The sequence below is a fragment of the Xenia sp. Carnegie-2017 genome, unplaced genomic scaffold (assembly GCF_021976095.1).
Source record: "Xenia sp. Carnegie-2017 unplaced genomic scaffold, XeniaSp_v1 HiC_scaffold_20, whole genome shotgun sequence".
Lineage (NCBI taxonomy): Eukaryota > Metazoa > Cnidaria > Anthozoa > Malacalcyonacea > Xeniidae > Xenia > Xenia sp. Carnegie-2017.
The window spans coordinates 8,010,119-8,032,171 of NW_025813483.1; the positions used below are offsets into that span (position 1 = coordinate 8,010,119).

Consider the following 22,053-nt stretch of genomic DNA (forward strand, 5'->3'; position numbering starts at 1 on the left):
TTTCAAACAACGTTTGCGTAATCCGTTAGCATACCATGAAAACTAACTTCTGGTTTAGGTGACGCTTTACTAGCAACCTCCTCAACGTCTTCAGGACAATTAACGTATACTGAACTGGTGTCACAAGGCTCAATGACGATGACCAACCACTAGCCATACCTAACATGTTACCACCAGAGATCTTTCTTGGGTAGATGAAGGTTTTAGGAACTTCAGACAAGGGTTGTGTTGAGCTGAGAACTAAAAAAGAACAAATATGGATAGATGATGAAGTGGAGAACAAGAATAGAGGTTATAGAAGACACACTACGTATGCTCATTGGTGTTTCACAAGAGTATACATTACAGGATAACTATGGATTCAAGTAGTCTAAACAACTAGGTACATTTAAGCAATCCATCTTTCCCATCGTAAACACACGTGTCAAAAACGTGATCAAATTACAAAATTCGTGCAATCAAATAGTCGGACATGGTATTGTATTTGTAGAAGAGAGCCAATAAAATAAAAAGATTCTCTTGGGGCATTTGTAAATATTAGTTTAGAAATACAGATCGACTAATTATAAAGGCAGAAGATGTAAGAGTGAATAAAAACCATTTCCCGTCAAATTACAATAACGCGGAGAGGAAAGGAAACACACAAAAGATGATGCGGTAGGAATTTTAAAGTGTTCTTTTATTGTTTCTGGTTGCACAATTTCATATTAATTTATTTTTATTACCACAGTTATATTAACAAAAGTATGTGTACAAATTTATTTATGCCCACAATGTGGTGTAAGGAAAAACACTTATTCGGAGCACATTTTCCAATTTCAAGTCTGGATTCTCTACATCCTTTAATCACAATGTCATATATGTTAATAGAATAGCAGTGTGTCATATGAATCTCAATTTTTTGAACAAGAAAATGAATTTGGGGATTTGGTAAGTTTACATATATTGTAAAACTATGTAGATATAAAAATACGCTATGTTTATGGGTTTTTTTTAATTTATATGTAGAATGAACAAAGTGAAGATATTGCTGAAAATTATGACAAGCACCAAGAGTTAACCACCAAAACACAAGTTTTAATGTACATATTGATATTGTTTCTCATGAAAAGTCATTGGAAGTGGTTATATGTAGGACTGCTTTCACTAGAAATAACTAAAAAATTTTGAAGTAATTTAAAGAAGGCATGCATTATTTAAACACTTATTAAAAGTCTGTACACATTTTAAATTAAATAATGGTCTTTATTTGTAGGACTCTGAAGATATCTTTACCAAGCAATCTATCTCTATTATTACAGAGGAACCCAAACAACCATGTCAACATAGTCAAGTAGTTCTCACATATACAGTTATACTTTATACTGTTTACCACTAGTCATGTTTTTAATGTGTTATAAATTGACAATATGCTTGTTGATTGCTTATGCATGAAACACTGTCTAGCAAAACTTTATTAACATCTGGTAGAAATGTGCTCAACAAACATAAAAATATATTACAATAGATATTTTTGAAACAGTGAACATTAATAATTACTGTGTACTTGCTCTTTCAGAGTCATTTGTCACCCACTGGCCACTATACTGGGCTATTGTTACAGTTTGACTTTGCATCAAATGTATCATGTCAGCAATCCTTTGTTGTTCATGATTATAATGCAAACAAAAGAACAATTATGGTGATGTCAAATTTTATTTCCATAATTTCAATGTTGGGTATATACCCAACTAAATGATATTACTCAATACGCTTTTTTTGGTGCTATAATCTGCATGTATTTTTTTCTTCAGCATAATTCATTTGTATTTGTACATCGATATCCCCACCTATTGCTTGATGGCTATGGTTGGATATTGTGCTGCTCATGTGATGCAAATAGAAAGCAATTTGTTGATGCCCTACCTAATAATATACAATTAGATCCTCAAAAAGGTATGTAAAATAGATGTTACTGAAATGAAATGATTAAAACAGGCCAAACAACATTTTTGTACTTGTCAGATATACCATATCCGAGTTGCATACACATATTAGCAATGGAAAAATATCTGGTTGTGTATGATAGAAAGTTTGGTATTGAAGCCAAAGATTTTATTGAAAAAGTAAGTGTTGTGTGTTACTCTTTCAGGATATAAGGTGTCTGAACAGCTTCACCAAATTTTGACTTACACTTACATACTATTTGTTTCAAGACCCTTGTCAAAGATGTGAGAACTTGTTACATATTAATCTGACATTGCATGTAGTGAATGTCTCAAATTTGTATTTGGCTTATTTTTCAATGTAAAGTTCTTCATGTGGTATGGGAGAAAATGTCTTCATCCTTAAATATCAGTTTATTGTACATTTCAAACCCTTGTGAAGTCATCCTTCTGTGTTTTTACAAGACCCTTGTTCGACATTGTTCTTATTACATGTGGATGTTAACCCGCACAGCTTTACAAGCAAAAATATTGTTAAAACTTGTGAATGATTATTTACACAATATATTTATCTCATGGAATTTCTTTTATGAATGCAGAATCCACATCCATGATGCAGTCTGTTTTCAGTGATCATTCCTACCATGAGATGCAACCTGAAGAAGTATATTTTGTTATGTGAAAATAACTTTTTTGTACAAATACACGTATTGTTTCTCAACCTTCTAATACCCCACAATTTGTTACCATACATCCTGTGCCTAAGTTCAGGAGCTTCTATAAAGCTATTAGGGTGATAACCAACAGGGCAAATTGAATTTATTTATGACTATTGAGGTATACACATTCATACTCACATACATACATAGCCACATACTTACAGTACATACATTAAGTAGTATAAACTAAATGTATGACAAAAATAGTAAAGTCATATTCACCATTTGCTTTACGTGCCTGATATATATATATTAAGCACTTTCTAAGGATTTTGTGAAGTCATAATTAATCATAATTATTAATCTGCATACATACACACACATACATACACACACATACATACACACACATACATACACACATACATACACACACATACATACACACACATACATACACACACATACATACACACACATACATACACACACATAATACAACCTTAAAGATAAATGATTTTACATATTTTAGGACTTGTTTAGTGCAGTGTGCAGGGAGGTTCAGTGGATTGCTGTAAAACCAGTGAATAGTCCATGGGGGGTTTGTACTTTAGTGTATTCAAAAGTAATGCCGCCCCAGCCCGAGTTAAAATGTTGCAGCTATTCGTCATATCATTGCATTCATGTGACAACCCTTGCAAAAGCCATGCAAATCGTTGACGAGGATGAAATGGATTCTCCATTGGCACTTTTTAAGTTTTCCTTTGGAATTACACCAGATGCGAGACTATTTTGAATTGGCTACACTTAGCAAAGAAAAGGTTTCTTTATTTGAAACAAGTATGCAAGATAATCTGCAATGGTGAACATCCTTTTAGCTTTACATATACTATTTCCTTTATCGGTATGGTATTTAGCACTTTCTAGCATTTTGTAAATATTACTATTTAATTATTTTAGGCAATGAGAATGATGCAAGCGATTTTACTGATCTTCCTGAAAAAAATGGTCATAAAATTTTGGCGCCATCTGAAAGTGGTATTTGTTCTTGTGGTGCAGAGTGGGATAAACGTTCTATTCAAGATGAATGGTTGTACGTAGACTTGTGTTCAGTTGCGTACTTTTGTTCAATCCATGATGTGAAGGGTAAGTTCTGATTTGTTATAGGTTACGCTTCACTTCATAATTATTTGACTTAAATAAATTATTTAGTGTATTGTAGACCTTGCTCCTCTTGTGCTACGAAAAAGCATTATGATGGCATTGAAAACAGGATTGTATGGTTTGGATCATATGCAATATCTCATGCCGATCTAAAAGATTACATTCGGCTTTTCATAACGGCTTTTCGAGGTACTTTTTAATGAAAATTTGCCGAAGCATTAGTAGCTACGTTTGTCCATTATTTAATTTTCTCGCACTATATCTTTTGAATGTTTTTCTTTTTTATTCTTGTTCAGTTTACCTATGTACAAATATTATGTTGCATATGTACAAAGGCAAGTGTCTTCGAGTAGTTTGAATTTCCCAAAGGAAATAACTTACGCCAAGTTTCGTCTCGCTATCATTGCCATGATACGGTAAGCATCATTTCATTTTCAGCTGCAAAATATGAATATTCCATTGAGATAGTGATCGCTTGTTTTATTAAGTTATTGAATTTTCTCTTATTAAGGTTGCTTGATATTGATTTTGACAATGGGTTTTTGTGAATTATGTGGAAGAATTCCCAGAAGGTGGTGATGGATGGAACAACTCTTGGAATACAGAAAACTTTCTTACCAAATAATTTAAGAGAGTCTGATACTGGATTGCTAGATTGAAGATAAGTATTTTTGAAGTTTATCTGTAATATATAATATATACAGGTCTGCTAATTAGTAAATACGAGTGTTCATCTACGTATCAGAATGCATTTTATGCATGATGGTGACTTCTCTCATTTTGTTTTTGTACACAGCTTATAGTTATAAAAATAACAACCTGTTTTCTTAACAGGTTTGTTCTCATAACAAAGTACATAATCCCTTTTTTCCGTGAAGCCCATGGATGCGTTCGTTCATGATGAAAGAGTCATATTGTATAATGAGGCTCTCGTTCATCACGAGAGAGTTATGAGAAAGTTACGTTGTAAAAGGTAATAAGTAAAAAACGTATAAACATGCTTAGAGTTTTTTTAAGTTATAGTTCAAAAAGGCAGAAGTTGTTTGAACCTTTGAAGTATCCTTGGACGTTCTAGTTTTTTTTATGAGAAGAATTCTTGTAAAGAAAAAGATAAATTTTGAAAACCAAAGAATCCCGTTTACGTCCATGCCTCCCGATACCCCGAGATAGTTGAGCACTAGAGCGTCGCATGTTAACTAAGGGAACCACATAATCCTTGTTTGTTTTCCATGAAACATATGTATGGTTTGCTCGTAATACATGAGAAACAGTAAATGGGAGAGTTAAATCAGAAAGATATAAACCGATAAAATTGGTATAAAACATGTTTAAGGTTGTCTTTATTTATAAGTGTCAGAAAAAGACAGGGTCATAAGAAGTTAATTGAAACATTGCTTGGTTTGTTTTATGAGAAGAAAACAAAAAGATAAAATTCGAAAGCAAAAAACCCCGTTTTCGGTCCATGCTTCCCGATACCTTCTTAAGCGCAAGGCACTAGAACGCCGCATGTTAACGTTTCGGTAGGAGATTTCGGCCCCTCCACGCTATCCTACTTGGGAGATGTAATTGAAGAGCTTTCACAAACCTGTAAGATGGTCTCCAGGTTAACAAAACAATCATCGTCAGTTTTCATTACAAAGGAAAAACTTAAAGTCGCCGAGAGCCTATTTAAAAAGAAAAGCCGACATGAAGCAAGATCAATATGACATATGACGACTGATGTCGTAGGTAAGGAGATACTGGCGAGATGAATTATACACTAATGCAAGTTATTTGGGCAAAAATAATGTTTAAAGTTGATTTGAGACTGTCCACTTATCGCCAGAAATTTCACAGTGGCATGAAAAAATATAAAAAAGTCTCAGACACTCTCTTACCACGAGAAAAACTGAAGCAACTGGGATGGAAGATTTCTGTAAACATCGACATTTGAAACAAAAAGAATATCAGAAATAGTTCTGCTTTCTTTAAGTAAACGTTCATTCTCATCGTCTTTCAATCGCTGCCACTCCGACATTCGAGTTTCTTCTTCCTCTTTTGTCACGACTCTCTTCCCGGAGAATCTACGGAGGATTGCAAGTTGCTACAGACTTTAAAGAAATTTATTCATAAAGCATTGTACCATCTTTTCTTTTAATATTTGGTGAGGGAATATTAGTGTTTGGCACTAGGCTTTAAACTTCATATGAGTCTGCACAGTCCATTTGACAAATTTTTCAATTTCATAGTCATGGTAACGACAAGCTGGATCTATTTTCATCGCTTTCTGAGTGATTAAATCGTTTGGTCACATAAATGTACGCAAAATCATCTGAGCATGCGCAGTACGCTTGGAAATGCGCAGTACAAGCAAAGTCTATTTGACCAATTGTCTGAGTAAACGATCATGGAAATGACCAACTGCATTTATTAGAATCAATTAGGGAGTAGATAACTTGCTTACTAACAAATTATTAAAGATATCAACTGAGCATGCGCAGTTCACTTGACAGTTTTTGACTTCATAGTTATGGCAACGACCAGCTGCATCTACAAGCACCGAATTTGAAGTAAATAGCATGCTTAGTAACAATTAAATGGATAAATCATCTGCGCATGCGCAGGTGCATGCGCAGTACATTCGACCAATTGTTTATAGTCATGGCAACGACTAACTATATGTACTTGCACTATATTTGTGGCAATTAGCTCACTTAGTCGCAAATTATCAAAGAAATCATCTGGGCATGCGCAGTAGTGACTTTAATAATACCGCAACTTTCGTAAGCCTCTGAATTTTTGTATATATATATAAAGCCAATATTAGGTATAGTAGATGTCAACTAGCAGTGGAAGCTGGGTGCGATATGTATGCAGTGGCTTAGGGTCCAGACGTTTCGGGTCGCGACCGCACTCTCCCTGCGTACCCCGAGCAAAGCCTATCGCAGGTGATCTCGGGTCTGATGGGCGGAAGCTTGCTATTGCATCTCCCAAGTAGGATAGCGTGGAGGGGCCGAAATCTCCTACCGAAACGTTAACATGCGGCGTTCTAGTGCCTCGGCTTAAGCAGGTATCGGGAAGCATGGACCGAAAACGGGGTTTTTTGCTTTTGAATTTAATCTTTTTTTTTGTATAAAAAGAAACTAGAACATTCAAGGATATTGCAAAAGTTAAAAAAAATTCCGCCTTAATGACTTATAATTTAAACCAACTGTAAATATGTTTATACGCTTTTTACATGTTAACTTTTACAAGGTAACTATCTCATAACTCTCTCGTGATGAACGAGAGCCTCCTTATACAATATAACTCTCATATCATGAACAAAAGTATCCATGAGCTTCATGGAAAAAATGGATTATCTAATTCTTATAATAGATTTTACAAAGTTAGCATTTAATAAGCCAAGCCATTTGTATCGTTTAAATCAGGTCAGTAGAGTCCTGAGAAGGACTGCTGGTGTTGATGTTGACTGACGTTTCGACAACTTTAGTGGTAGTTATCTTCAGAGTCAAGTGAGGAGTAAACGTCAGGTTTGCCATATTTGTTATCTGCTTGCAGACGTTTACTCCTCACTCGACTTTGAAGATGACAACCACTAAGGTTGTCGAAACATCAGTCAACATCAACACCAACAGCCCTTCTCAGCACTCTACTAACCTGTACAAACATGATAACGATACTCCCGAGCTCAAACAATTCACTTGAATATTTTGATAAATTATCGACTTGTTACTCACCTTTGGCAAAATAAAGTTTTCAATTGCTTTAAACGACGAACCGTTTTCTGTTGTACCAGGGTCTTGGAAAGAGAAATAAACAGATATAATTTCGCTCTGAAACGAGATAAAACAATTTAGATCAAATAACTTGTAAACGGTATTTATAAACTGCATGGTTTAACCTTAGTTGTTCTGTCGTAGAGTCGAACAGAAGAGTTTCTTTTTGAATTCAACGATGATAAAGAGATGCCAAGACGAGTCAAAATAATGGGACGGATGATCTGTATAAAAATAATTGTATTGTATTGCCAACCCAAATTTTTACTCCTGAAGCCAAACAGACACTTTATGCAACAGGTTTCAGACTTTGTTCAGAAGGTCCCAAAAGTTCAATGCAACAGTGTCCGTTGAGCAGTTCTTAATGGCTACAAATAACTAACTAATACTCACATCAAAGTCCCATCCGATAGATCCACTGTGAAAATATCTCAAATTTTCTTCATTTGCTCGTTTGTAAGCAATTACTTCATTTTCGTAGTCTAAACATCAATATGACAAACATATAAACACGTTTGATCATGCACTCGTTCCAGCCTCTATGACGGTAAAATCTCCATGAGAGATAGCAACACATATTTCCATCAAGACTGTCTGATCTTCGCTACAAATACATACAGCAATGATAAATTCGCAGCAGTGGCTGATTAATAATTATGGAGCATGTAGGCTAAGGCAAAATTACGAGGCCTGGTGATATTTAATCCCTCCACTAAGCTCAGTCTCTTGACAACGTTTGCGTTCTTTACGTTCCTTTGCCTTTGCATTTCCTAGCTTGCGTTTGTAACACATAGTGTGAACGATACAAAAGAAATTAATAGTTCAAAATAAACTTTAAAAATTATCAAAACAGTCTGCAGAAATAGGGAAATCCTCGTCAGTTCTTAGCCTCGCGCATTTAAACACTAGATGGTACGAAAGTCTTTTTCGTCGATATTCAATCGCACGTACGGTTTTCAACATCATAAATGGTCTAAAAACGGCACTTTTAGCAAGTTCCAAGCAGCAAAAAGTAAAAACTAACAATGTCTTGGTTTACTTTTCGTAATGAGTAATCCGCAACTGATTAACTTTAAATATCACATGTATAGTAGGTTATGTTCGACGTTTGTAAATATGTGCCTCGTTAGTTTATCGCCTGCATCGAGATTCCAACGTCATATTGTTTTATATCGGCTTTTTCCAGGCGCCAAACCTCACAACTATCAAATCAAAAGTAAATTTTCAAACTTGGAGATGATCACAGCAATTACCGGCACCTTACAAACGACTTATTCACAATACAAACAAACGATCAACTAAAAACATTACACTTCAAACTAATTCACAATGACAATACACAATTGACACCCACACACTACAACTAAAAACGTCACACCTAAATCACACATCACAACTAAAAATAAAATATTTCACTTCACACTAATCCACAATGACAATACACATTTCCTGCACATTTCCTGTACACACAATACAATGACGTAAGAACCAGACAACAAATACGGCTAACCTGACGTTTACTCCTCATTTGACTCTGAAGATGACTACCGCTAAGGTTGTCGAAACGTCAGTCAACAACATCAAAAACAGTCCTTCTCAGGACTTTATTAACCTGGACGATCATCATTTACAAACATATAACGATACTCCCGGGTTCAAACCATTTACTTTATTGAAGACATACGTTGTAAACGTTCTCTGGTATTGAAGAAATACGTTGTAAACGTTCTCTGGTATTGAAGAAATACGTTGTAAACGTTCTCTGGTATTGAAGAAATACGTTGTAAACGTTCTCTGGTATTGAAGAAATACGTTGTAAACGTTCTCTGGTATTGAAGAAATACGTTGTAAACGTTCTCTGGTATTGAAGACATACGTTGTAAACGTTCTCTGGTATTGAAGAAATACGTTGTAAACGTTCTCTGGTATTGAAGAAATACGTTGTAAACGTTCTCTGGTATTGAAGAAATACGTTTTAAACGTTCTCTGGTATTGAAGAAATACGTTTTAAACGTTCTCTGGTATTGAAGAAATACGTTGTAAACGTTCTCTGGTATTGAAGAAATACGTTGTAAACGTTCTCTGGTATTGAAGAAATACGTTGTAAACGTTCTCTGGTATTGAAGAAATACGTTGTAAACGTTCTCTGGTATTGAAGAAATACGTTGTAAACGTTCTCTGGTATTGAAGAAATACGTTTAAACGTTCTCTGGTATTGAAGAAATACGTTTTAAACGTTCTCTGGTATTGAAGAAATACGTTGTAAACGTTCTCTGGTATTGAAGAAATACGTTGTAAACGTTCTCTGGTATTGAAGAAATACGTTGTAAACGTTCTCTGGTATTGAAGAAATACGTTGTAAACGTTCTCTGGTATTGAAAAATACGTTGTAAACGTTCTCTGGTATTGAAGAAATACGTTGTAAACGTTCTCTGGTATTGAAGAAATACGTTGTAAACGTTCTCTGGTATTGAAGAAATACGTTGTAAACGTTCTCTGGTATTGAAGAAATACGTTGTAAACGTTCTCTGGTATTGAAGAAATACGTTGTAAACGTTCTCTGGTATTGAAGAAATACGTTGTAAACGTTCTCTGGTATTGAAGAAATACGTTGTAAACGTTCTCTGGTATTGAAGAAATACGTTGTAAACGTTCTCTGGTATTGAAGAAATACGTTGTAAACGTTCTCTGGTATTGAAGAAATACGTTGTAAACGTTCTCTGGTATTGAAGAAATACGTTGTAAACGTTCTCTGGTATTGAAGAAATACGTTGTAAACGTTCTCTGGTATTGAAGACATACGTTGTAAACGTTCTCTGGTATTGAAGAAATACGTTGTAAACGTTCTCTGGTATTGAAGAAATACGTTGTAAACGTTCTCTGGTATTGAAGAAATACGTTGTAAACGTTCTCTGGTATTGAAGAAATACGTTGTAAACGTTCTCTGGTATTAAAGAAATTCGTTGTAAACGCGACAGGCCAATTTGAAACACTGTTCTACACTTTACCTTCACAAATATTGTGTTTGCTGTAACGTTTCACACGCTAAGTAGCTCTAATTGAATACAAAACACACTACAGCTACCCTCAAGAAAATTCAGTGTTTTCCCTGTGCTTACCTTTTATTTAGAGATGAATGTCGTCTTGCATAGCCAACCCATGATTCACGTAAACTTTGCCTCAAATCAAAGTTGCCGCGCGATGAAAGTATTCCAACGACCAAATCATAATGAGAATAATTCTCTGCTGTCAAGAACATTATTTTAAAACATTAAAGAAAACAAGTGGAAACACAAATACAAAATGGACTATGTAGGATAAAGTTTTTAGATAACATGGTTAAATAACACTAGCGAAAGTTTCAATAAAAGATCACTCTTGATGAAAACATAAGACTGGAGTATATAAGGACTCAAGATTCAACATCAGATCACTCCTGATGAAGACACTAGACTGGAGTATATAAGGACTCAAGATTCAACATCAGATCACTCCAGATGAAGACATTAGTCTGGAGTATATAAGGACTCAAGATTCAACATCAGATCACTCCTGATGAAGACACTAGACTGGAGTATATAACGACTCAAGATTCAACATCAGATCACTCCTGATGAAACATAAGACTGGAGTATAAGGACTCAAGTTTCAACATCAGACTCCTGATGAAGACACTAGACTGGAGTATATAAGGACTCAAGTTTCAACATCAGATCACTCCTGATGAAGACACTAGACTGGAGTATATAAGGACTCAAGATTCAACATCAGATCACTCCTGATGAAAACATAAGACTGGAGTATATAAGGACTCAAGATTCAACATCAGATCACTCCTGATGAAGACACTAGACTGGAGTATATAAGGACTCAAGATTCAACATCAGATCACTCCTGATGAAAACATAAGACTGGAGTATATAAGGACTCAAGTTTCAACATCAGATCACTCCTGATGAAGACACTAGACTGGAGTATATAAGGACTCAAGTTTCAACATCAGATCACTCCTGATGAAGACACTAGACTGGAGTATATAAGGACTCAAGATTCAACATCAGATCACTCCTGATGAAAACATAAGACTGGAGTATATAAGGACTCAAGTTTCAACATCAGATCACTCCTGATGAAGACACTAGACTGGAGTATATAAGGACTCAAGTTTCAACATCAGATCACTCCTGATGAAGACACTAGACTGGAGTATATAAAGACTCAAGTTTCAACATCAGATCACTCCTGATGAAGACACTACGCTAGAGTATATGTAAACTCATCTTTCAAAACATATCGTTTATACTCAAGATATTAGATAGACGTACGACAATCTATAATGTCATATAAATCACGATAAAAAATCTGGTCCCCGGAGTCGACATGCTATCAGGCAGGCAACAAACAAAGATGAGATAGCTGTACAAACCTGTATTATCGCAGCAAAGCTTCAAATCTTTAACAACAAGATGATTATAGATGTATAACACGAAAATAGCGATCAATATTAGTAAAGTTGGCTTAAGGATGTCATTTAATGTAAACATAAGTTGAAATTAAACAGTTACAATTAACTATAGCGTATAAATATCTTTCCCTATGTAAAATAATCTATACATTATCCTCAATAACGAACTATACACATTGTTGCATTTTAATATATACGAACTTTGACCTCGGGTGTGTTGCGGAAACGTCATGTAAGGAGTCTTAAAGCATCAATATAAATTAGCAAACTTTGTGATCTATGTTACTTATTGAACTTAAATTGAGCAATACAAAATCTTAATCTTCAACAAAACATATCCAAAATATTACTATGAATGTATAAAAGTATACAATCGCTAAAAGATCACATTTGCACGCTTATTCAAAACTCTTCTAAGGTTATCGTTTGCGCCTATTACGTAGGTTTGAGGGACAATATAAGTACATGCATGTACAACAAAAAGAACACGGGTGAAGGCTTTAATTCGTATTACTTACTTTTGAGTACAGCGCATGTGCAAGGAATGGTAGTTTACGAAGAGTTCGACCACTTAGTTGATAACTTTTTCTAAACAAGAAAATGAGAGAAAGAATACTTCGTAGGTTTATCACAGTGAGACGCTTGACTGCTCCTTGCAAGTTCAAAAGGAGAAGGGCCTCCCAAAGAAACCTAACCAAAAGTCAACCAATATTCGTGATTATTTGAGAGTGGTCCATTACTTGATAACTACTGACTACGATAACAAAGAAAAAACATCTTTACGCCTTAAATGTAGATGTAATAAAAAGTTAAATTTTATTTATGTTGCAAGTATTAAGACGGTATATTTTAAACCTCAGTCCTAAATTATTTGAGAACTCATCTGAACATGCACAAACAACTCAACAAACTGTTCGAGTTTACAATAATGGCAATGACAAACAGAACAAGCTTGCATCCTTCTGTGGTTCACTTGGTCACATATTGGGAAATCATTAATTTCAATCATAATGAGAAATTTAGTCATTTAACAAATTTTTCATATTCATAGTGATGGCAACAACAAGCTGGACCTATTTTCATCACTTACTGAGTAATTAATCGCTTGGTCACAAAATATAAGAAGATCATCTGAGCATTCGCAGTACGCTTGGGCATGCGCAGCACGCTCAAGCATGCAAAGTCCACTTGACCAATTGTCCGAGTTGATAGTCATGGAAACGACCAACTACATTTACTAGCATCAATTAGGGAGTATATAACTTGCTTATTAACAAACTATTAAAGATATCAACTGAGCATGCGCAGTTAAATTGATTGGCTGCCAATGTTCATGGTCATGGCAACGACCAATTGCATCTACTAGCCCCGATTTTGAAGTAAATAGCGTGTCAATTTAATGGAGAAATCATCTGCGCATGCGCTCGAGCATGCGCAGCCCACTCGACTAATTGTTTATAGTCATGGCAACGACTAACTAGATGTACTTGCACTACATCTGGGGCAATTATCCCACTTAATCGCAAATTATCAAAGAAATTATCTGGGCATGCGCAGTTGTGACTTTAATAATACCACAAATTTCGTAAGCCTCTAATTTTTGTATATATAAATATAAATCTATAGCTTCATATAGTAGATGTCAACTAGCAGTGGAAGCTGGGTGCGATATAGTATGCAGTGGCTTAGGGTCCACACTTCGGTGGCGACCGCACTCTCCTGCGTACCCCGAGCAAAGCCTATCGCAGGTGATCTCGGGTCTGATGGGCGGAAGCTTGCTATTGCATCTCCCAAGTAGGATAGCGTGGAGGGGCCGAAATCTGCTACCGAAACGTTAACATGCCGCGTTTTAGTGCCTTACGCTTAAGAAGGTATCGGGAAGCATGGACCGAAAACGGGGTTTTTTCCTTTCAAAATTTGTCTTTTTTCTTTACAAGAATTCTTCTCATAAAAGAAACTAGAACATACTGCCAGGGTTCAGACAACTTCTGAAAATCCCCCGGGCGTAGTTTCGTTTTCTTTGTAAAACGAGAAGAATACTAACTTGAAAACATGAAGACTGGGTGACATAATATTTACCATAAACTAAGACAAGAAATGTTTATTTTACTCTGTGACATCACTTTACTTTAAAGTGAAAGGTTTGAACATGGGAGTATCGTTACATGTTTGTAGATGTAGATCGTCCAGGTTAGTAAAGTCCTGAAAAGAACTGTTGTTGTTGATGCTGACTCTAAAGATGACTACCGCTAAGGTTGTTAAGAAGTCAGTCAACATCAACATCAACAGTCCTTCGCAGGACACCACTAACCTCGACGATCTACATCTACAAACATCTACTTCACTTACTCGGCTATCTTCTTTAATTCAAGACTACAGTGTGTTACATCGTTGTCGACAAAGCTACAATGGAAAATAGGGAAAAAAAGTTGTACATCGGAAAAGAAAACCATGTCATCAACATAGAAGTGAACAAAAAAATTTCTAACAAACACCGTCAATTTTCGTCAAAATAAAATTTCGTGTATTTTTTCAGTTGTACCTTAAATCCAAAATTTGAGTGGCTGGTGATATGATACTGGTCTGTGATGAAACGGTGAACATTAATTTTGATTATTAAAAAATTATCTACAATGCAATCGTTTGCAATCAATTTCTATATAGCTGCACACCTCTCTATTTAAGCAACATGTTTGTATAACTTGCACAAACGACTATATTGTGGTATGGAAATAAAGCAGTAGACGTAAAGGTACAAAGTACTGAGAAGAGGGGATATACTTCACGAGGCAAATTGTTGTTTTATATTGTATATGATGACAGGTTGCGGTAAGCCATTTCGGCGTTCCTTTGGCCAGAAAACATAATTGACCGGCAGCCATTTCGTTGATCACGTGCACAAGAAGACATAAGTTACATACAAACAAATGGTAAATTTTGTAAATAGCTTTGGCTGATGGCGGACCAATATACTGTTTGATGTCGGCTCTGTGGGCGAACAAATAGCGAAGTTAGATGAGAAAGTGAATTAAAAAACTTTCGAGTCACAAACATATTTTTCAACCTGTCCACGAACGCAACGTCTATGGCTCTAGTTATGTTCGATGTTGTCAATATAATTACATTAGGATGTCTGAAATAAGAAGAAAACAACATTGGGGAAGACTAGGTTTAGCAAATAAACGCATAAATGTAGTTCAAATCAAGACTTCTGTAAATACGTAATTGATAGATAATAAGTATTTGACTGAGCAAAGTTGTCATCAAGCAAGTTTGTTCATGTCATATAAATATTTTCGTGCTTTTACTCCCTGTAAAAGCGACAACATTGTAGAGAAAGAAATAATACATAGTTCTAAAGATAGCAAATACCATAGTGAATGGTAAATGTAATATAATAAGGAAGATTGTTTTACTCTTGAACACAATACATAGAGACACATATATATAAGGATTTCCGGTTGTATTTCATAGTTGATACATCTTGACTTACAATTCACTGACTGACAACGTCAATCAAAACATGAACGACTTATTATATAGAATGTAAACGGTCCATATAAAACATCCGTTTCCCAAAAAATTAATGCCATTTCCAACCACCCAATCTTCCTCCAAGAATGAACAAACAGTAAGTTCTTATTAATTGTATTCATACAAATTCTATTAGTTTACATCGAAGTTTCGAATACTTGGCTATCATTTGAAAAATTGTTTTGATTTAGTCAAATTTTATATTACATACGTATGATCTTATTTTAATTACAAAAAATTTCTATGAGAATATCAAGTGTACGCTGCTTGAAATTTTGTGCAAGTTATTTCAAAATAGGTGGCAGAAGTCTCTTTTGGAATACTTGAATTTCTTTTGAAATTCTTCACTAAATTAGAGAGCGAGGGAACTCTCTAGTTTAGTTAGAATATTGTAAAAATCTTTTATGTGCATGTTTTGTGTTTTTGTGCATGTTTATGATCATCTGCAAACACCGAAGAATGGAAGTCGAAAATTTTGTCTTCTCGAAACATGCCTTCTTTAAATTTTAATATCTTCCAAAAATAAGTAATAAATATTGGTTTAACTTACTGCAAGAAGCGTTGCTTGACAATGACAGGTTACGGCAATGTGGTTCTGAAAGAAATTGAAGCAAAGAAGATTTGATGAACGATACAAACAAATACATGCTTACATCTCTGTTCTGCTATTCTTGATCTTATCGACCTCTGCATCTGAAAAATACTGAGGAAAAAGTTGCAGTATGATGAAGCAAACAAGCAAACAACTGACAAACAAACACATACCGCAGTCTCAATCTTCATCGTTCAGTGCCATGAATAACTGTAAGAATAATGTTAAAATACAATCATGACGAACTGTAGGAGCATATAAATTTTCAAAAACCAGTGTTTGCAGACGATCTGTCGAAATTTCTATCAAAACTGGTACTTTACGATGATTTCAGAAAACAGCTGTAAACTGCAAACATTTACAGGAAAGGTTTACTTTTATGGCACAAAAGTTACTGTCAGATTTTTCAAACGAAGTCAATCATCTCCATTGAACATAATGGACAGACGAGCATTCATGACGAGCCCTCAAGTTGGATTCGAAAATTTGAAACAGTTTCCTCTCCCGAGGAATTATCTTTATGATTGCAATAGTTCTATACAATCATACAAAATAGCTATTTTGGCTAAATCATTTACCAAACATTAGAACATCACCGGAAGTTAAATTTTTATTGCTTTGTAGACACTGTTATAACATCCCTCAATATTATAACAGTGCAATCATAGGCACAAATAAACCATTAAATATTCAAAGTAGACGGCTAGTCTGACTGGCTCGTGATAATCATTTCGCATAGATGTTGAGTTTAAAGATTTTGCAATACTCTGCCAGCGTATTGCAATTTCTCTTTCAACCATGATGATTGATTTAATGTAAATTAGATTTTGTTTTAATTTTACACAAGATATGAGCGCAAGAAGCACTCTTATATTAACATGCTCTAAAGCATGTTAACTGATTTGTGCTAACATCTACAAAATTACTCCATGGTATATAGAAGCGCCAGTCAGTTGTTGCACAAGTACAACACATCTCTTTACTACCAAATCCCCCAGTTATTACCAAATCAAGCACGTGTCAGAACTAGGCAATAATCAAACATAAGCTAGCTCTCTGTTGGTCGGTCGAATTATTGATATGGACAATGAAGAAGGATGTTTTGGGTCGAAGGATGATCTGTTTCTTCCGTTAGCAACATCTTGAAGTCAACTTTGTTGTCTAGAAATATAGAATACGAGAGAAATGAATTGATTTTTTCAGTATCGGAAATCATCGCACCATGAACTTATTATGTTCGTTAATAAATCACTAATCACTTTGGTTACTTCTTAGTACTTTAACATGGCTCTCTGATCAAATAATTTAGTATGTTCAGCATCATAAATTATTGTGACACCTGGCTCTTGCGTTCACTTCATTGCCATCTTTTCTTATTATCGTCAGTGATTCTTAACCGTGTACACTTTTAAATTATTTGTTTTAAAATTGAGTTTCTTAGCCTGTGGCTGTCATAGAAAAATGATTTTCTTCTTTTCAACTTCCAATGGCAAAGTTACACAACGAGAAGGTGCTTTTGGTGCTGTCTTTGGTCATACTAGTCTTACAGCACAAGCAAAAGTGATTATTAATTGTGAAACAAGACAGAATAAATGAAGGATTAGAATCAACATGAGCATAAACAAAACAATATTCAAAAGAATTTCCGTTTTCCTGGTCTTTTAGGTCTCATGAGAAAACAAAATTGAATGCATGGTACATACGAATAGAATAAGCATAAACGATAAAACTTTATTTCTTTTTCTCTTCAGAGTTTACACAGAAAGACATGGAAATCTTCTTTCGTTTTCTCTTGTTCTTTTTGTTCTTCTTTCAGCTAATGCCTAACACATTTCCTTAAGCCTGTGTAATGGTGTAACTTCGCTCTTTGAGTGGGTGGGAGGAGCTTTAGGAATAAATTTGCCCATAAAAAGCGTGGTGTTATTTTTTATGTTGTTTCCTAAGCTGAAAGAAGTATAAAATATTGAAAAGAAGAATATGATTTTGATGTTTTTTCTGTAAACCCTCGAGAGAGTCATAAGCACGCTCGTTGCTTATGCTTGTGATTACGTAGATGTTAATGTTCCAACTTTTGCTTATTGTTTTTCTTTAACACTTTATTGACACTTGACACAACATTCAAAATAGATATATTCTATTCAAACAGTTCATGAAAAAAATTATTGCTTTGTTCAGACAGTTGGATTGGCTGGATTTGAACAGGACGTTCTATACGAGAAGGGATTACGTTGGTTTTATTCAGTTATTTTGGGGATGATTGACGTATTATCAGTGTACCGTATGTCAAGAAGCATCCTATGGTGATACAGGTGAGCCATCACCCCTCAGATTAAGCTCTAGGATATGTTTGCTACAATGACGGAATCGTTGTAACAAAGTCTTCTGTTCTTACTTCATATGCTTCATCTTGTTTTATACAGTTTTCCAAAATGACTCAACTGTAAATATTGTAAAACAAGCACGATTAAAAGCGTGTATATAAATTTGTAAAATTTAAGAATTGCCCAAGAATTTGTCCAAACAATTAATTTTTTGAGAAATTTCCAGAAATTTCCTTCAAATAGGCCATTCTTTTCTGAGAAATTTCCTTAGAAATAAGACCACATTTGACCATCGTTATCATGTTAACTACTTCATGTAAAAGTTATATATCGTCTTCCAAGAAAACAACATAACAATTTTTAATTTTAAACCTCACAAGCATTCGTTCTCCGCAAGAATATTTCTCTCCACATATCTGTTGTAAAAGAGTGAAAGACAAATAATATTTTAAAGAACATATAAAGTTTTTTTTGAAAGCTGAAACAAGGTAATAGATATATATGTTATTGTTATGCCTGAGTCTGACTTTGAGTTTCATAGCGGGAAATTGAAACGATATTTATTTTTTATTTCTACATAGCAAAGATATTTAAGTTTTTTTTCCTACACAGCCAATATTGTGAATAATCTTTTGTATAACATCTCTAACTAAAGCAATATCGTTAAAATGGATAAAGTTCAAGAACTTTCTGAAGCACTGCCTTTACCAAGTCAGCCATTCTTAAACGTCGAAGTAAATGAATGCAAAGAAAGGTTAGTTCATAATATGAACAAAGGACTGTATGCAGAAGGATATTGAATTGCATTTCATGTAATAATCTAGTTGAGTGAGTCTGTGTTAGTGAAACCATGCTACAGGTGAAACTAGGTAATGAACAAATCATGTTTTTGTTTTGTAAAGAAACTTGAATAATTTTAATATGTTACTAGATTGACGTCACTGGTCATATGTTGTGCTTCAACAGACTCACTTCTTCAAATACCACTGTGCTGTCAAAACGTGAACAAAACCATTTATTCAATTTAATAATAAGCATTAACATCTTAATAGTATTTACCACTTTATTTTAGCACTATCCCAGAGTATAGAATTATAAAGCTTGTCAAAGACTTTCTTATCAACATGAAAACAATTCATGGCGACTCATGTTTCGTAGAATTTGTTGATCCTTTTTAATGGAACATGTCAAGAGCATAACTATTGTGTATGACACAGATAATTTTTCAACATATGGCAAGGTTATTGACCCTATGATCAGACAATATTTACGCATGTGTGAGAGTAGGTTGTTCACACCCCTGGTATGTCACACATCCCTTTTTGTTGAACCCCCACGGAAAAGAAAATGCAAGAACTCCTAGAGGATTGACTTAGTTTGATAATGAAGATTTACATGAAGTACATATTTCTGTCAAACCTTCATAATTCTTTTAACAGATAATTGATTTGAAAAAAGTTATGCTAAAGTATCATGTCTATCAACTTCATGATGGGGGGCATGGATATGAAGAACTTGAAGAACTCCATCTTTTTAAAATCACTCCCAAACAATGACATTTTCAAAGTATATATTAGTCACGTGTTTGAATCATATTTTAGAGGCGTGGATTTCAACATCATCTCGTGAAATAAAGTTACCTTATTACATGGTAAGTTAGTTTCCTTGGTAACCAGACGTGAGTCCTTGCGTCATCGTCCGTCACGTGTATCTTTTTACGAATCAAATTAGATTCTATTTTTGCGTGTGTTGACTTTGTAACAACTCTCATCTTAACGGAGTAAATCTCTTATCACTCATAACATTCAAGATTGAAAATCACATATCAAAGTATTGATAAGAATAAGTTAGCTACAATCAGATAGAATGAAACGCGAGAGACGTGATGGTGTTTTAACGAGCCAACTATTAAATGACGTCAAGGCTACCATGTTTGTGTACCGCTGTGACGTCACTCGAAAACAAACAACGAAGCCAATCAAACACCAGCATTTACCACTCATAGTACATCATGTTTGTCTTCACGTGATCTACTGCAAATATCCAGAAGAATGAGTTGAGCTTTTCTTTAAAACTTTCACAGAGCCAACCGGTACTGGTGAAACATCCTTATGCAAGGCGCTTGCTCAAAAATTATCCATACGACTTTCTAAAAGGTAAAAACACTACATTTTATTTTGATGTTACGTAAATCGCAATCCATTACTATCCATGTGTGTACTGCAACTAATATTGCCACGTAATTTTATTGTTATGTCGTGAATTATAAATACAAAGTATAATCCGAAAAAGGACATGTTGTAAACTCAACATCAAATTTAGAAAACAAGACGATTAAAATGTAAATATTACACTTTCAATTGTTTTGCTTTGTAACTTTATTTAAGTTTACAAGATGTTCTTTTGGCATTATCTTTACTTTGTTTTAATGAAATTGTCGTCTACCTAAGGATTATGAACTATAAATTAAAGTGTGTTTCTACTTTTGAATCCTTAGATTTAACTATGGCCAGCTTATTGAAATAAACATTCACAGTTTATTTTCCGAGGTAGGCATCATTTTGAATAGCTCAAAGCAACATCACCGAGTGCGAAAATCCTCTGGAACCAAAATTACATTGCCATAAATTTTCCGTGAAACCTTTGTCGTCACCCCCTGTCAATATAAAATGCACGGCTCACATCAAAATATCAGTTCAGAAAACTGACATTTATATACCTGGGATTGAGATGTCGTTGAAGTTAATAAATCTAGTTCCGTATCACAAAATGATCATATCCAATTAAAAATAGCATCTGTAATTTAAAATGTACATTGACATTATCTTTCCCTACAAACAGAGTGGAAAGTTAATGATGAAAATGTTTCAGAAAATTCAAGAGTTTATTGACGACAAATAAACTTTAGTTTGCGTTCTTATCGACGAGGTAAACTTTGCTTAAACATTTCTTTCTTAATGCTCATGGTCAGATAGATGAGAAATCATTTACTATTTGTGTTTCTTGTTTCACAAAATACCCGAAGCACATGTACGCTTGTCGGTAATGTTTAAGGAAAATACCTTTGCTATCCATATCTTTTACTTCTGAAGGTTGAAAGTTTAACATCGGCAAGAAAATCTGCGTTGAACGGACAAGAACCTTCAGATGCCATTCGTGTTGTGAATGCATTTTCACTCAAATTGACCATATAAAACTGTAAATGCAAAATATAAGCAGAATATGCATTTCGGCGAACATTGCGTTCTCATGGATTTTTTAGTGAACTAAGAGATTGTATTCGGTTATATGAACGGCGAGGCCAGCCGGCAGGGTTGTTGCGTTATGTATTATTTAATAAAATAGAGACTTTGTAGAAAATAGTTCTAAAGATAGCAAATACCATAGTAAATGGTAAAAGTAATATAATAAGTTGATAGTTCTTACAAGAACTGTTGTAAGTAAAGAGCACTAACCCAATAGTTCTAAATTAAACGACACGATGCATTTCGGCAGACTACTCCTCAGGTGTCAACGTCTGCTGAATGAAAATTTACAATCTACCGATATTTATAATGCCAAGACAACAGTCTTTATCAACTTATTATATTACATTTACCATTCACTATGGTATTTGCTATCTTTAGAACTATGTA

The 22,053-nt window shown here is 34.6% G+C and overlaps 3 protein-coding genes, 2 long non-coding RNA genes and 1 pseudogene across 21 annotated transcripts; 4 read left to right on the forward strand and 2 right to left on the reverse strand.

Moving 5' to 3' along the window:
* Positions 1-201: 201 nt before the first annotated feature.
* Positions 202-12,294, reverse strand: LOC124443137. 9 transcript variants are annotated; one of them, XR_006947509.1, is made up of 7 exons: positions 11,933-12,294; positions 10,626-10,749; positions 7,900-8,110; positions 7,632-7,730; positions 7,468-7,563; positions 4,367-4,398; positions 4,012-4,186 (listed from the first exon to the last, which is right to left on the reverse strand). XR_006947509.1 is itself a non-coding variant. In XM_046993673.1 (4 exons), the coding sequence occupies exons 1-4, from the start codon at positions 12,048-12,050 to the stop codon at positions 4,149-4,151; spliced, it is 315 nt and encodes a 104-aa protein (XP_046849629.1). In that variant the 5' UTR covers positions 12,051-12,294; the 3' UTR covers positions 4,012-4,148. The 9 variants fall into 9 exon arrangements, 2 of the variants coding, with proteins under 2 accessions (XP_046849629.1, XP_046849628.1); XR_006947504.1 differs by having other exon boundaries at positions 7,900-7,988; positions 10,626-10,752; XR_006947503.1 differs by having other exon boundaries at positions 10,626-10,752.
* LOC124443143 lies at positions 547-1,069 on the forward strand. 2 transcript variants are annotated; one of them, XR_006947514.1, is made up of 3 exons: positions 547-657; positions 871-930; positions 1,009-1,069. It is a non-coding gene; the product is annotated as an uncharacterized LOC124443143 (long non-coding RNA). The 2 variants fall into 2 exon arrangements; XR_006947513.1 differs by lacking the exon at positions 547-657 and having other exon boundaries at positions 697-930.
* LOC124443131 lies at positions 1,082-4,304 on the forward strand. 6 transcript variants are annotated; one of them, XR_006947498.1, is made up of 10 exons: positions 1,082-1,333; positions 1,559-1,681; positions 1,794-1,935; positions 2,005-2,105; positions 2,525-2,589; positions 3,117-3,446; positions 3,545-3,730; positions 3,797-3,937; positions 4,045-4,164; positions 4,260-4,304. XR_006947498.1 is itself a non-coding variant. In XM_046993661.1 (3 exons), the coding sequence occupies exons 1-3, from the start codon at positions 1,776-1,778 to the stop codon at positions 3,378-3,380; spliced, it is 489 nt and encodes a 162-aa protein (XP_046849617.1). In that variant the 5' UTR covers positions 1,688-1,775; the 3' UTR covers positions 3,381-3,421. The 6 variants fall into 6 exon arrangements, 2 of the variants coding, with proteins under 2 accessions (XP_046849617.1, XP_046849618.1); XR_006947499.1 differs by lacking the exons at positions 3,117-3,446; positions 4,260-4,304 and having other exon boundaries at positions 4,045-4,127; XR_006947501.1 differs by lacking the exons at positions 1,082-1,333; positions 1,559-1,681; positions 1,794-1,935; positions 2,005-2,105; positions 4,260-4,304 and adding an exon at positions 2,112-2,210 and having other exon boundaries at positions 4,045-4,127.
* A 79-nt stretch (positions 12,295-12,373) lies between the features above and the next one.
* On the reverse strand, positions 12,374-15,354 carry LOC124441613 (pachytene checkpoint protein 2 homolog). The gene is made up of 6 exons (XM_046992088.1): positions 15,036-15,354; positions 14,893-14,959; positions 14,514-14,554; positions 14,321-14,374; positions 12,490-12,559; positions 12,374-12,403 (listed from the first exon to the last, which is right to left on the reverse strand). Exons 1-6 carry the CDS (start codon positions 15,125-15,127, stop codon positions 12,374-12,376), a joined length of 354 nt encoding a protein of 117 aa, XP_046848044.1. The 5' UTR covers positions 15,128-15,354.
* Positions 15,355-18,093: 2,739 nt separating this feature from the next.
* Positions 18,094-20,010, forward strand: LOC124443146. 3 transcript variants are annotated; one of them, XR_006947518.1, is made up of 5 exons: positions 18,094-18,406; positions 18,799-18,906; positions 19,074-19,172; positions 19,243-19,658; positions 19,858-20,010. It is a non-coding gene; the product is annotated as an uncharacterized LOC124443146 (long non-coding RNA). The 3 variants fall into 3 exon arrangements; XR_006947516.1 differs by having other exon boundaries at positions 19,350-19,658; XR_006947517.1 differs by having other exon boundaries at positions 19,350-19,624.
* A 7-nt stretch (positions 20,011-20,017) lies between these two features.
* Positions 20,018-21,620, forward strand: LOC124441615 (annotated as a pseudogene).
* The last annotated feature ends 433 nt before the right edge of the window (positions 21,621-22,053 follow it).